General features: G+C 45.5%; 1 protein-coding gene across 1 annotated transcript in view; it reads right to left on the reverse strand.

The window, feature by feature from the left end:
* HMGA2 (high mobility group AT-hook 2) overlaps positions 1-16,512 on the reverse strand; it is a 142,953-nt gene that overhangs the window by 111,213 nt on the left and 15,228 nt on the right. The window contains exon 3 of the mRNA XM_004700476.2: positions 13,252-13,302. Within this exon, the coding sequence (XP_004700533.1) occupies positions 13,252-13,302 (51 nt within the window). The remainder of the gene's footprint in view (positions 1-13,251; positions 13,303-16,512) is intronic.

The following is a 16,512-nucleotide window of genomic DNA, read 5'->3' on the forward strand; positions in this document are numbered from 1 at the left end:
GGTCTACCTCCCACAGCCACCCAAAGCCTGTGTGCATTTAGAAGACACAGGTTAACATCTCTTCTCATGAGTGTGCCTCAAACGCTCAGGCAATTTACAATACTAAACGATGACACCTTGGACAGTGGATGAATGAGCCCGAAGAGGTGATAACAATTACATAGAACTTTATCACACACACGCACATGCATACACGTGAAAAAATGGGGCCATCTGAACAAAACAGGTCAATTTTATAGCCTTGTCAATATCCTAGCTGAGTGACCATACTACGGCTGGGCAAAATGTTCCCACTGGTGAAATCCAGTCAAAGTGCTTTGAGAATTTCCAGTTACCTCAATTCAGAAAAAGAGAAAAGAATGTATTTGCTGGAAATTGAGGTAAAGTAGAAAGAAAGAAGGTCTGATTGTTCTGTCTAGCAGAGCAAGTACAAATAGATAAGGACACCCAACCGTTCCTTTCTAACTTGAGGATTCCTTATCTAAGAATCAGAAGGAAACCTGATAGTCCCTAAAATCTAAGCAATGTTAACTGATCACAAAATAATGAAGAAAACCCCCCAAATATTTGTAATCATGAATATTCTCAAATGTCACAGTAAATGCTGTGTTGATTTTGCACAAATTTTTTAAAAAATGTTAATTTCCCCTAAGTAATTTTCTCATCGCTGAGAGAACAGGAGACCCAGCAGTAGAACCATGCCATCATCTTCCCTCAGGGAACCAGAGCCCAGCCCTGCATGCCCACACGTCCCCCCCTCAGCTTTCCCTGCCGACTGCGGGTGGTCCAGAGAGGGACGGAAAAAGCAAGAAAGCTCCCTGAGTACTTACTCCGCGCCAGCAATGTGCCTTATGCTGCCCGGCGCAGCAAGGGCGGGACTCCACGGCAGCGAGGATGCAGACTCAGGTCCCAGACATAACATCACACAACTACTCTGCTGTGGCCCAGAGTCACCGGCTTAGGGGCCAGCCAACAATGATTAAATGACTGAATGGCTAGGGTCACACGCAGCCATCGGCAGACATGCAACTGCTGAAAAGCTACTTTCGGGAGCACAGAGGGCCTCTGCGTGGGAAGCGAGTGAGGATCTGGCTGCGTGAGGAATAATCAGCAGAGATAGAGAACCAAGTCGCTACTCCATTACCAAAGCTGAAGTGCGCCCAGCCCCACAATGAAACACGAAACTAAACGGGTGAAGTTAACAAAATCGAAAGATGGTCAAGGTGCTGTTGAGCAGACTCTGACAGCCCCATGGGGTTTCCCAAGCTGCTGCCTTGATTGGGGTGAGGGTGGGGGACTAATCAATCACCAGGTCATCGTCCGGTGGAGCCATTTGGAGTGATCCAATCGCCAACCTCTTCAATCACAGCCCAGTGCCGAACCTTTAAGCCAGCAGGGCTCCTTGACCCAAAGAAACGTTCTTGCTTCTACAAACTCTAACAATATCCAATGGATTTCAAAAATAAAACCAATAATGCATGTGAATATTCACATAAGCATTACCGCATATAGTCTTACTACCTCCTCTTCCTCCTCCCCACCGCCACCCCACGTCAGTGCTTGTCAACAGACCTTGGGGTCCAGTGCCCATGGCCAAGGCACTCAGTCTTCCTGCTGGTCTGCGCCAGCATCAGCCCCTTCTCTACACACCCATCAATCATCCCAACAGCCCCCTTCAGAGCGCACGGTAAAACCTGGGAAGCTATCCCCCATGTATGGCAGAAACCTGCAAGCGAAGGAAAACGCAAATGTTTCCCACTCAAGCGGGCAACAGCAAAGTGGCCAGCCCTGTCGAAGACAGAAAACTTGCGAGACCTAGAATAACCATGCAGCATAGCTCTCGCAGGTTTCCCTGCATCTCCACCATGACAGGATCATTGTCCTCTCCTGCTGCTCACAAACTCCAAGGCCACGGTCCGTTTAATCAGTCCTCCAAGGTCTGGCCAAGTCCCCTTCTTGCCCAGTCTTGCCTTGGCCACGCCGTTGATCCATTTGGAATTTGGCAGTCGCTGCACCTTCAGAGGTCTGGATCTAGAATCTTTTTCTTGAATGTCCCTTAGAAAAAGAGATCTGCTGCCCTTCCGGCGTCATCTCTATCTATTCTCACTTCAGCCACCTGGCCCTCTCTCCACCTCACCCAACTTTGTTTCCCCGCTTAGATACTCCAACTCGTTATCTCGAATCTATTAAAACTGTCACAATATATGCCCCTAGTACACCGGGAAGTTTTCTGCTTTACCTGCCAACGATAAGCACAGAGACCGTATTGGAAGGGTTTAACAATAACAGATGTCAAAAGAGTAAATGCCTAATACTTGCTCCTGGACGAGGGTGAAGCTGATAATGGTGACCTAAGTTTTGAAAGTCACAGCCAAGGGTGAAATCCCTGGTGGTACAAATGATTACCATGCTGAACTACAAAGCAGACAGTTGGCGGTTCATGTCTGCCCAGCTGGCCACAGAAGAAAGGCCTGGTGAGCTACTTGCAAAGAACCAGGCTTAGGTAACTCTATGGAGCACAGCTCTCCTCTACCACACATGGGATTTTCATGGGTCAGAATCAATTGTACAGAAACCGTTTTTAAAGCAAATCTACAAAAGCATTGCATTTGGAAAGCTCTTGTGTTTATGATTGGTTTATGGTTGCATAATGAATCGCGACTTACAAATTGCTTTAAGTTGCCCTCATTTCAATCAGGAGAAGACATGAGCATGACACTCCTATTTTACAAACAGACACTTGGGCTCCAAGACCAGTGACTTGTCCCAGGTCACAAACTAGAAATGCATTCAGTCCAAGAGCAGGCCACATCTGCCTTTCATTGCAAGCCTAGTGCTCCCGTGAGTCTCACCCAATGTCTACTTCAGAACCGTGGTGAGCGGGTGAGAGAAACAAATGACACAGGCAGAACGTTACCATGGACACGAGAAGGCTGACATTCTCACCTGTTCTAACAATGACAATAAAAGGTGACCGACTCTGGGCGTCTAGTAGATGCACAGAGGAGCCCTGGTGGCCCTGTGGTTGCACACTGGGCCTAACAGTTCAAAACCACCAGCTGCTCCTCGGGATAAAGCCGAGACTTTCTACTCCCCTGAAGAACGCTCTAGTCTCAGAAACACACAGGGGCAGTTCCTCCCTGTCCTGTAGAGTCACTAGGCGTCAGAATTCACTCAAGGGTACTGAGTTTGGTTTGAGTAGGTAAGCCCATTACCCAGGGTCTCTACAGGAAGGGTTACTAACCTTATTTTACCAAAGAAGGCATTTACACCCAGCGAATTAACAATGGCCCAAGGCTTGTAAGTGCTAAGACTTGGCCTCAAACCGAATCTGTCAGTGCACCTCCCATCCTACGCACCAAGGAGGGCAGCTTTATTCTGAAGAGGAACACACCAGATGTCTTCCATCACCACTAAGAACAAGGCAAGAGGAAATGGATGGAAAGCTGCACAAGGAGAAGTTTAGGCTGAGCATAGTAAGACCCTCCTGTTCCCAGGGAGGGTGCTTTAACTGGTAAAAATGCCAGCTTCTCAAGTGAGATTCTGAATTTTGATAGTAACACGTTTACCTGGAAGAACATACCTACATACACAGTGATGCTGGGGAATACTAAACCATTACAATAATCTCAGGCATAAAACTCTTCTTATAGCAAAAAAAAATCTCCCCATCACTGAGGATTCCTTCACGCTATGACCATGCATGGCCAAGGCCACTCACACCGTACAGTCTATGCAACAGCCTACTGATCTGGTGAGATACATAAGCCACCTTTCTCTGCCATGGCTTGCAGAAGACTGTGTGGTACGAGGGAGTGGAGTGCAAATTAGTTCCCTGTGAACACTAAGGCAGTCCTAAGACAAGTTTCAACAACGCAAGCAGAGACAGTAGTTTTGCTCTTAACTTTTTTAATTGGTGGCTTAAGACTAGACATCAGCAATACACTGGTTTGTTACTTATAAAATTAGATGTTTGAAACAACCTTGTGCAGCTCAACAATTGCTTGACTAAATTGCAAAACACAAAGCCCCAAGCCTGCGGAGTCGCCGAAAAATCTTACTGGTCACGGAAAGATGCAGCAGGGTACCACTGCAAGAAAAACATGGGCAGACCAACAGCACAGAGCCACTGTCTTGGTTTGAAAGTCGGAACAGGAGCACTCTGTAAATGGCCAATCCAAACATAAAGTCATTAAACTCTATCCCATTGCTCCAAAAGGAATAATACAGGGTAGGGGTGTAAAACCGGAGTTGGAAATGGGATCATTCTCACCCAATGTACTCTGAATTTAAAGGGGGGGATGAATGGCTTAAAGAAAATTCTACCTGTTACAGGATGAGCAGTGTTATCACAAAGGCCTTTTTCTATTCTCTCCATTAAGCTCATACAGCACATGGCCAGTGTCATGGACATCACTACTAATTTAATGGCTGTCTCTCAAGACACAGGGGCCCCTGGCCAGGGCCATGTCCATACAGCCCTCCCCACTGCTAGATCTATCCACAGCAAATGAGCCCAAGACCGAAAATGCTCCAGCAAATTTCCATTAGGGACATTTAAAAGTTAGGCTGAGGAAACTGTAGCAGGCTTCAAGTAGAACTCAACATCATGACCAACATGGTTTGGATGTCTCCCGATCTGACCCTTCACCTTGAGTAGCCTCTGTAACAATTCAAATCATCAGTTAGAAAACAAGCAAGCACAACAAAACAAGGCAAGCAACTCAGGCCCACATTCACCCTTGGAAAACAAGCTCAAAGACCGTACTTTATACACAGATAGAAATGCTGGTATTCTACTGGCCCCATGCCATGATGGGCTGGGAACTTTACTAACATCAAGGACTATGGTCTACCGAGTGCTTCCTACTTGGTGAATAAAGTTCTTTGACGGCTTCTTCCCATCAAAGATTCCCCCAAATAATCTAGGAGTTGAGAACTGTCAGCAACCTGCTCTCCACACAGAAAAACCGGGGCTGCTGACCCTGAGAGGTCTGCCTTGGTAAACAGATACCCAAACCCAGCTCTGTGAGCTCTCCATCACATTGCTGTGTCCTAGGTACCATAGGTAGAAAGATAACTACAATACACCGTCTAACCTCAAGAGCTCATTCATAAATCACCACATTCAGAAACAGCAACAGCAGCAACAAACCAATCCCTGAGTCAATTCTGGCTCACATGGACCCTGGAGACCAGAACCCCTCCCCGCCAACAGGGTTCCTTGTAATCTTTACAGAAGCAGACTGCCTCATCTTTCTCTCGGAATGGTGGGTGGGTTCAAACCATCAACCTGTTGCTTAGCCATTTCATCACCACTCCAGTAGGGCTCCATAATTCATATAATTGGGTAAATTCAGGCCATGAGATAGAATTATTTTACCATTAGGATAAGCAAGGTAGCCATTTCTATGGGTCAACGGTCAAAATCCTACAGAGTTCACATTATTCCAAAGCTGACATTTAATTTCACCATACAGCACACAAAGCACAGACTAACAATCAACTGTTTAGCATCAGATTTCCTGCTCCCCAGAGTATAAGCTCAATGAAGGTACCGTACCAATCCTGTTGGCCCCTACATCCTAGAATGAAGTTTAGGGCTAGATCCACATACTGTCAGCTAAACAATTGGAAAATAACGACATCAAATGATTTTGGAATTGAAGATGTAGGCATTAAACATGGTCCAGCCAAGTAACGAGGTCTGATGGTGAGAAGGCTAAGTGCGAGACCAAAAGGAAACCAAATCTTGCTATTGAGTCGCTTCCCACTCATTCTAACCTTTAAGGACAGAGCACAACTGTCCCGTAGGGTCTCTAAGGCTGAACATTTCCTGGTCATTTCAGTTCTCTTTGCTCTCAGTGAGCAGGCTGGGCTAGCTGCAGGCAGCTCACTGAGGATGTCACGTGCTGTCCAGCTTCTCAGACCATTTGCTCAGCATACAGATTTCGTATGGTGCAAGGATACAACCCGACATCCCCGACCTCAAGTCACAGTGTCCCCTTGTTCCGCTCCCAAGGCTGCCTCTTGAGGAGATGAACTCACACAGTGGCTGCAGAACTGGGGGTGTGAGCTGGGGATGTAGCAAAGGTGGTGAGGGTGGTACAGGACAGAGCAGTTGTTTCATGCTGTTGTCCACTGGGTCGCTACGACAGAAGCAAACAACAGCACCGAACAACAACAATCATTTTTACAAAAGCAGACGGTTCCATCTGTTTCAGATCAAACCGTCACCTCTCCCTTAGTAGGTGCAACTCAAGCCCCTGTACCTCCAGGACCCCTTCCACAAAGAGCGCAGCTTAGGAAACCCGATGGGACATTCGACATAGGGTCGCTGTGCGCCCCTATCAGCTCGAGAGCACCCGACAAAAACAAGCTAGGCAAATGATGAGCAAAAACATATTCAAAGAGATTATATCACTAGGATCTACTTCACAGGATAAGCCGTCTGCCTGGCACTATGCTCAGATAGGCACTGAACATGCACTTTCGGCACTCATGCTTTGAAACCAAGGCGCAAAGTGATAATATGGGCTTACATGGGTCATACAGCTGGGATTATATACATGCCCTTTTCCCATCTAAATGCGACCTCGAAAGTAAGACACCTCCCCTTGTTTAAATTTAAAGAAATATCATTCCTGAATCAAGAGTCTAATGCAAGAATAGATTCAGTGCAATTCTTCTGAATTTGAACTGACTGGCTAAGCCAAACTTTAATCTATAGCCATGCCTCAATACTGAGGAAACATAAAAAGAAACATTGGCTTAGTATAGTTTCCTGAAAAAGACTTATCTTTTTCTTTATGAAAAAGTTTTATTGACATATAATTCATGTACCATACAATTCAATGGCACAAATATATTTAAAAAGAGTTGTGCAATCATCACCAGAATCAGTTTTAGAACATTTTCTTGATTCTTACAAGGGTGGACTAAAAAAAAAAAAAAAAGAGTTATTTTTCAAAGCTATGTATTTAAATTTTTTTACCAAACAACCTTCCCACCTTCAAAGCACTCTCCATTAAACCTAATACATTTGTCAAATCTGCAATTCCATTTTTTGGAAACATTTTTCAAACTCATCTGTTTGGATGCCTGACAGCACCTTCCTTCCTTGTTTTTTCCTTCACCTCCTTCCACATTGTAGTCAAACTGGTATCCTTTCATGTCCCTCTTCACGGAAACAAAAGGAAGTCGCATGGAGCAAGGTCAGGTGAGTAAGGTGTGTGGGGCAAGAGGCATGCTGTTTTTTGGCAAAAACTGGAACACTTAGAGGGTTGTGTGAGCAGGTCCATTGTCGTAGTGGCAAAGCTAGTCCCCCGTCTGCCACAAATCAGGCCTTCTTTGTCACACAGTTAAACAACCTTTTCAGAAACTCTAAATAGAAAGCTTGACCTGGTGGCACGAACTCCAAATGCACTATGAGTCAACATTTTCGCCCATTCAGGAAGTTGACAGACACCCAGAACAAAGTTTGTCATCAATCGACATTTCACCTTTTTTGAAATGAGAAAACGACTCGTACACTTGTGTTTTCCCCATAGCACTGTCCTTGTAAGCTGTGTTCAACAGCACAACAGTTTCTGCGGCATTTTCCCTGAGGAGGAAACAAAATGCCACAGGCACACACTGCTCTCTTAAATCGACCACCACAAAAAACGAGGTTGAGCAAAATTGCTCTTACACAAAAAATTCACTGTGACCTGAGTGAACCTTCCCAGGCTACACCACTGGGTGCACTAACTCAGAGCAAGTGGCTTGCTGTTTGTCTAGCAGGAAAAATAGGTATTATAAAAGCTCCTCTCTGCCCAGTGCAATGGCAGGGTTTTTGTTTGTTTTTTTTTTGGGGGGGGGTACTCCCTCATATATCCATTATTATAGCTCATTTCCCACAACCTCCCCTGCCATAATCCTAAGAAATGATTACTCTGGTTCCTGTCTCTATGGATTTACTTATACTGGATTTCACATAGCCGTTCCAAACAGAAAAACAATCAACATCAAAATACAAAACACAGAAAAGCATCAATCCAAAAGAAAGCAAAAAACAGAGAAGAAAACTAGAACAACTTAAAAATGGGCCAAAAGGAGAAACAAAGATGTTAAATTTTAACCTAACTATATTTGTGCAGCAGGAGCCTGGTGGCTTAGCAGACCACACTTTAGACTGCCAACCCCAAGGTCAGGAGCTCAAACCCACCAGTCACTCCTGGAGCCCCAGGGGAAAGATGAAGTCTTTCCAAGATGCACAGCCTCAGAAACCCGGGGAACAGCTCAATCTGCCTTCTCGGGTTGCTACAAGTCAGAATCAATTAGACGGCAGTGAGTTTGTGCTTGATATCTGCAGCAATTCACTTTCCAGTGCACTCTGTCTGAGGGCAAGACTATTCACATCTCTGGCCATTTGCTCAAGGGAATACAGTGGAGGCTTAATCCAATGGAGACTCTGTAAAGATATTTTGGCCTTTCATTATCATACCCAGCCTTCTGCAAACTGGATGCTCAGAATTTAAGCTCTAGTACAACTCCCTCCTCTGATCTTGAATTTTATTATTTACAATCCTGGAATCCTTGGCTGGTGTGCTCCTTCTGTGGGGACTTGGCTGACACCTCACTTACATGGCCACTTGTTTGGAAATGAGCTTGTATGATCCTGGCTTCTTTCGGGTAACCAGAACCAGCCGAGGGAAAGGGTTTTCAATTAATTTCTAAGATCACGTTTATTTTAAGAGTCAACAAGTGATGAGTGGAAAGAAAAGGGGGGGGGGAACCTTCAATGTCATGGCTACATTCACTTAATTATTGCTGAGGACAGAGTCTGGGAGTAGCCTAGCTGCATCCAATGGGCAGATTTATCTGAATGATCTGTTTGCCATTACTCACTCCTGCCTCCTTCTTACCAAGCTTTTTTCCCAATCAGTACTGACCCTCTCCTTACTCAACCCTGCCTACCATCTAACGGAGGCCATAATGAGCAGAGGGAAACAGCAAAGACAAGGAGCGTGGGCAAGAAGAGAGCTAGAGACTGGATGACCTAAAGACTCAATGGGAAAAGGATACGGGAAGTTCCACGCTGTCCTGTTGGGCCACCAAGAGTCAGGATAGACGTGAAGGCAGTTGGTAACCACACACATTTCTGTTCTTTATCTCTCATCATTTCTCACACACAAAGTAAGTGAAATTCAAGATTAGCTAATCAAAACAATAGGAGGGGAAACAAGGTAAAGAAGATTTAAGAAACCAGTAGTTAACATATTCCCTAGATCAACATATTAGTCACATACACACTACAGGGCTTCCAAAAGTTTATGCAAACACTGAATTAATTTGTAATGGAATTTTTCCATAAACCTTTGAAAGGCCCTTCATACTTTAGTTAGATCAAACACAGTCACCCTATGAGCTACAGGTCCCAATCAGATCAGAGCAGAGAGTTATATACTATAGATATATATTTTTAGACCCATTTCATGAAATCATAAGAGTCACACATTTTACTTTTAAAGCATAAAAATTTTTACGAAGTTTAGAGACAAATAAATGAGGATAACTTAGATTTCAAACTATGTGCCTTCTAAACACAGTGTGGCTCAGTTCAAATATGCCCAAGTCAAGGAAATCCATGAATGACACTGTTGGAAAGAAGTGAACTCATTATAAAGTGCAAGCCCATTTCCTATGGAAAATGCAATAATTTATTTCTTTAGTACAAGCTTTCCAGCAGAGAATGCCACTGAACTGAATGCCTTGATATGACCGGCTGCATACCCTAGCCAAGAGAAGACATACAAGCAAAGAGGAAGCATGCTGTCTAAAAAAAACATATACAATTTCCTTTTATTTCCTTTTCAAAATAGACCAACTCTTCTTTGGGGACCACATCAGGGGCTTGTAACAATTCAACACACACCAGTTTCCAACCTCAAGTCCAGTATGAAGTAGACTCCGTGAGAATCAATGACCATGGCTAGTTAGTCCCAGAACGACAAGGGTTTCTGTGGTGGAAGTCTTAGATGAGTCTCACCCAGCAGAAACATCAGGTATTTGGAATTCAGATCCCGTAGAATAAGTTAAGAAGCCATTAATAAGGAAAAAATATATACACACACATACACACACACACACATATATAAATTATACCACCTTGACAGAAACATCATGTGTATGAGAATGAGTGGTGGGTTATAAAGCCATAAAGATAAACCAAAACAAACCCACTGCGCTTAAGTTGACACAAAACAATGAAGGCAGATGGGCGGAAACTGTAAAGTGCCAAGAGGGGCAGACGGTGATTAACTCGGACACCAGCTATGAAGCTATAGGAAGTTTCTGAGAAGAGCAGGGCACTTTCAGATTCCTGGTGAGCATTATGGGATGCCTAAATCTAGGAGATGAAATGTAGAAAGACCAGTTGAGATCACACTTGACTGAGGTTGTTGTGTTAACTTTCATTGTATTTGCTTACAGTTTGTTTTATTTACTCTTCACATTACTCCCATTCCCTCAAAGCGCTTGCCTATTTTCTATCATGTTGCTCAGTGGAAGCTTCCTGCTTAATTCAAGTGGATTGGATGTCCTTTACAAAGTTCTGATGCTCAGATTTACATATGGAAGGTGTATAGGGGGTGTGGGGTGGGGGGCTTCAAAAAGTCTGTGGAAAAAGAGAATGAGAAGACCCTGGGATTTTTTCACACCCTCTGTGAAGACCCCTGACAGTTGATGCACATGACAATATCAACTTGGGCCACAATGTGCTCGCTGCAGTACACTTTCCAGCTTCTGGAAATGCATCAAACAGGGTCACGCAACTTCCACCTCATTTGCAGAACCCACTCCCTGGGGCCTTGGGTACGAGTAGGGAAGACCACCCCAGGCTACTAAATTGGAGAGATCACAAGTAGGCTTCCCATTCAACACTCCCCCATGTGACCAGCTGCCAGCCAATCCTGCAGAAGAGCCAGAACCTCCGGATTCTAACCTCCAGGCATCATACTCACCACCAGCCATTTGAGCCTTCTCCGCGGAAACCCTTGCTGGCATAGTGGTTACACACAGGGCTGCCAACCACAAGGTCGGTAATTCGAAACCGTCAGCCTCTAGGAGGGAGCAAGATGAGGCTTTCTACTCCTATTAAGAGTAGCCCTCTCAGAGACCTGCATGGCAACCTCTACTCTAGCTCACTAGGAGTTGGAATGGGCTCCCTGCCGGTGAGTAGTCGAGTCAGCTGAAACCCCCGAGACATCTTGGAGCAGAGAGACAAACCTTTCTTCAGTGCCCTGTCCATATTCCTGACCCCAAAGAATCCGTGACTTGTGAAGCAGCAATGGGTCTCTGGGACTCTCCGTGCAACGCGGGAGGTGATAAACTCACTGCCATGGGCCCACATCTATGGTACTCCATTCTGGGTAACATATTTCAAAAGATCAAAAATCAAACATGCTCCGAAGAGAGTAATAATTAGGGATGGTTGAACCAGTAAAAAAAAGTCAAAGACAAAGGTATGTGTTCATTGTCCTCAGATATCTGAAAAGCTATCTCAAGTCAAACTGTTAACACTTCCTTTGAATACGCCCCGCAGAAATGCACAGGGACAGGAACCCAGGTAGTACAACCATTAAGCATTCAGCTGCTAACAGAAAGGCTGGTGGTTCAAACCCACCCAAGCACCCTAGTGAGGAAAGACCTGGCAACCTACTACCATAGAGGTGACCTCCGGGACGCCCCTGCAGGCACACTCTGTCCCACGGGGTTGCTGTGCGTCAAAAAGTAGCTTGACGACACCTGGCAACAAGACACACGGGGGCAGTGAGGGGGAACTCTAAGGTGCCAGAAGAATGGTCGCAGGTTCAGAGCTTCTGAGGACGAGAAGGGCGGGTAGAGGAGGAGTGAGGAGGCACGGCGGTTACAATTCGGGCTGGGACCTGCAAGCTTCTAAGGCCCAAACCGTCAGCCCCTCCTCGGGACAAAGACGGATGATCCGCTCCTGCAAAGAGTGACGGGCTTGGGGACTCACAGGGGCAGCTCCACCCTGAGGCGGCACCGACGCGATGGCAGTGAGGTCCTCGGCATGGGCTGGGGATCACCCTGGAGAGGGTCGGCTTGGAGAGAATGCCTTCACTGAACACAAAGCCCTCACTGTCAGGTAGGCTGCAACACCGAGAGGTTTCGAACCTAGAGATCATCCCCATTTCCTGTGCTAAGAAATCGAATCCCAACACATGCTGAGCAGAGGGGAAAGCGCAAGATGAACCAACTGCACACGAGGCAGTAGCAGTGGACAGAGTGACGCAGAACTGGAGGCGCAGGAATGGCAAACGAGCAGGAAAACAGAAGGGCGCGCAGTGGGAAAGAAAGATGTACACGATGGGACAGGCAAAGGGAAAAGGCAGGCGACAAGCCGTCCCAGGCGTGGCTGGGGATGGTCAGCCCCTCGGCCTTTCTCGGCAAACATTTCTATTCCGTTTTAAGAATGTTTTCTCCTCCGTTGGTGTAAAAGACAAACCAGAAGGACACAGGACAGCGGGGCGGGAAAGGGAACAAGGTCCAAGTGGTCAAATCAGTAAGGTGCTCCAGCAATCTCCAAGTTTCCGACCTCCGAGGATCTGGGGTGCCCCTGTGTCTGTGGGGTCAAGAGCTTCCGCAACTCTCATCATCAGTGTCTCTCAAGGCAAGAAACACTGGAAAAACAAACCCCGTTTTGTAACAAAACCAATTTGGACAAACAACACACACACACACACACACCACCTACAAACTGAGATGTGTCCAAAGCAGAGCCATGGAGGAAATGGGGGGGGGGGGCTAAAAAGTTATCTCATGTACTCTTCATCTGGATCTTATCACCATTTCTAATCAACTTCCAAGGTTTCCCAGCACCCTTTCACCTGTGGGACTCGACCCACGAACCAGTCATCTCACTGTTACCCTGGTTGGAGGAACAGGGCTTTCCATGTTGGTAGAAGAGAAAACAACGGAGCGCCTCCATCCCAGGAGAGAAAAACACCGCAGAAACTCCGGAGTCTAATGGTAAGACGTGGCAATATTCCGTCGCTGGCCTTAACCCTTTCACAGGTTTGTCAAACCCCAGGTTCGAAATGCATGTAATGGATGACCGAAGGTCAGGCCCCCTCCCCCTTCCCCAGCCTCCACTAAATACAGGCATTAAAAAAAAAAAGAAAAAAAAGGACAGGAATTTTTCTTTAAAAAAACAAAGACAAACGACAGCAGCGCTATCTCAGGACTCACCCATTTCCTAGGTCTGCCTCTTGGCCGTTTTTCTCCAGTGGCTTCTGCTTTCTGCAAAATGAAAAAGGAAGTCAGATTGCTCCTACCTGACATCATTTATATGCACTGCACCCAGGGACACATTGCAAACAAACATGGCCTGGCTTTCGGATGAAGCTAGGATTCTTTTAACCACCTCTTGTTCCGTTCATCTTTGAATAGGCTGTTCTTCCAACCCCCCACCCCCCATTTTCTCCTTACTGTATAATGTAAAAAACAACACAAAGTCAAGCCCTTGCCCTAAAAGATGGCAATCTCCCCTGAAATGCTTGAAAACGCTTGGAGAAAACCCTTTCATTTTTTGGCCCACAATTTTTTAAAAAAGTGATTTGCACATAGTATAATTACAGAAATTAGTTTTTGTTTTCAATGAATGTTCCTAACTTGATCAAGATTTTCTTTTCACGTCTCAACTAAACTTACAGAATGAACATTGATGTCTGGCTTTATAGTGTTCAAAGCATTTCCACCTACTCCACTGGTCCAAGCCCGTCTATAAACATTAGAAATGCATAGCATTCTATCGAAATAACATCCTCTCTCTTCTACAGGGCCAGTTTCCTGTGCCTTGCAAAGTCAATCGCCTATCGATACACCAACCAAATGTCCTACAGCAGAGGGAGGAACCAAAAACACAAAGCCAACAGAAAGCAGTCCCCTGAGATGAAATGATGGATGCCTAAAATAAGTTAATTTTAAAACACACATTATTAGTGAGAATTTCACATGAAACACAGACCTGACCTGAGCCTACATCTATGTAACTACCTGAAGAACTGCCTCTTTCTATTCCTTGACATCAACAGGTTTTGCTGGTATCACAATTGTGCCACTTTTGAATCAAATGCCTTTATTTGCAAAGCAACTCACTTTTGTCACCCCTACTATTCCAACTCCAAGAATGCGTGCGCACACACAGACCTTATACACATAAAATGCTTGTGTTTAATCTTTTTTAGGACGAAGAACATTTTAGCACACACTGCTCTGTGCATAAGAAAACCTCTAAGGCTGTCAGCAACTTACCAACACACACACGTAACCTGGAGGAGCATAGCTTGTTTTGTGTTTGACTTCTGTCACCTGAGTTAACAAGCAGTGGCTGGAACAATGGGATAAAGTTACATGTTGTAACTTGTCAGTCTGCACTGTCCAATGCAGCTCTCTTCTTTCTCTTTGAAATCTGCCCAGTAAAAATAGATGTAACAACAACAACAACAACAACAAACCCACCTGTCGTAGAGTTCATTCTGACTTACGGCAACCCTATAGGGCTGGTTAGAACTGCCCCTGTGGATTTGAGACCCGAACTTGGAGCAATTTGTGATTTCGAACTGCATAACCTACTACACCACCCTACTTCTTGCCAAATCATAACTTCCTGACATGGAGTTAATGCTCTTGAATAGTAAGATTACTACTACTAACCGAGTCTATTCAATTCATGACCACCCCTTGCATGTCAGAGAAATATATTTCATAGGCTTCTCCAGGCCTGATTTCTTGGAAGTCAACTGCCAGGTCTTTTTTCCAAGGTGTCTGTGAGTGGACACGAGCCACCGATCTTTCAGGTAGCAGCTGAACTGGTTCAAGGCGTACTCTCATTCACTGAACATTGAAAATGCTGCAGGCACTGGGCCAACTCAGCCACCTTGGGTCTATTTAATCCCACAGCCATCCTGAACGCTCAGAAACAAACCAAGACCCAACCCACTGCCATCAAGTCAATCCAAGGAAAGACGGACCCTACTGGGCAGATCAGAAGTGCTCATCAAGTTTCCGAGCCTAACATTACTATCGCGGCAGATGGCCACATCTTTCCCCATCATGGCGGGTGCTTGAACGGCAGGCCTCTCGGTTCACAGCGGAACGCTTATCCACATTGCTATGGGGCCTCCTTCCCCTGTAAGGTGACTCACTCACTCAATTCATCCACTCACTGCCACTGAGTTGATTCCAACACACAGCGATCCTGGAGGTCAGAGCAGAACTGCCCCTACAGGTTTCCAAGACTAAATCTTTGTGGGACTAGAAAGCTTCAACTTTCTCTGAGAGAGGTTGGGGGTTTCAAACTGTTGCCCTTTAATGGGTTAGAAGTCCAACACATAGCCCACTATGCTACCAGGGCTCCTTCCCTATAAGGTAAACAGTATCATTTCTCTTGTGACTGAGAAACTAAGGCCCCGCTATGTTAGGTAAACAACTCACCCAAGGTCATACACAAAGGGGCTAAGCAGGCCTGGAATTTGAACCTTGTTCTGTGGGACTGTGTTCCTGAGAATGCAGCTTTTCCCTTCTTGTACAAGCATTTGCTACCACGAGAAAATACTTCAGCAAACCCAAATTGTCATCAATTTCGGCCAATTTCCCAGAACACAAAGATACCTTGCTAACTCTGAAGAGTTCTGTTTATTCACCTAATCCTCAGATTCAGGCACTCTGCACTTTGAAAGGCAGGCATTCCACATCGTCAGGGCGGAGTGACGCTGTCGTTTGTACCTTTAGTCCTACTGGAAATGAGTTCAATTAGGTGAAAGCTTGGTGCGCCTCAGGTGGTGTCTTTTAAGAGAGAAGCCTCCTGAAAAATAGGTGCTACTTTGGAAAGCTTAGGTTCAAATCCCTACCCTGTCAAGACTCTGAGCAAGTCCCTGAAAAACATGTTTTCATTTCATCTGTAACAGGCAGGTAACGACTTCTCCATGAAGGAATCATCAATGTACCTGAAAGTGCCCCAGGTAAATCAGGTGCTCAAGAAATGTTCCCGTCTACCCGATATGATAGGGGATCCTTAAAGAGAAAGTTGTTCCTTCAAGTCAGTCAATCTCATAGGAAGTTTAGTCCAGGAAATGCTGCATTACACTCACATGCTACCTTCAGGGTGATGCTTGGAAGAAACTCTTCAGCTAGCGCCTGGTGGGCTATATGAGCACGGAATCTGTTCAGCGCAGAGGCAGCCTCTGATTTAATCTCTGGGAGTAATTGTGTGGCTGCAGTTTGCTCAGTAGTAAATTACACAAACACAGTGAGATCGAAATCCTTCTTAATGGAAATTCAGGGACCGGGAGCTTGAGATGAAGCTTTTACAGACCCTGAAGGCCAAAGGTGCGACCCCAGGCCCCTTCTAGACAGTTTCTGGGTTTCAGGACTGCGATGTGGTCGCGCTCTTTCGGACTCTGTTATAAACAGGGCTACTTTCTAAGAGGGTTCTGCCGGGATTCCCAA

This window comes from Echinops telfairi, unplaced genomic scaffold, assembly GCF_000313985.2.
Source record: "Echinops telfairi isolate 266 unplaced genomic scaffold, ASM31398v2 ScPeMD7_2;HRSCAF=8, whole genome shotgun sequence".
In the NCBI taxonomy this organism is placed as follows: domain Eukaryota; kingdom Metazoa; phylum Chordata; class Mammalia; order Afrosoricida; family Tenrecidae; genus Echinops; species Echinops telfairi.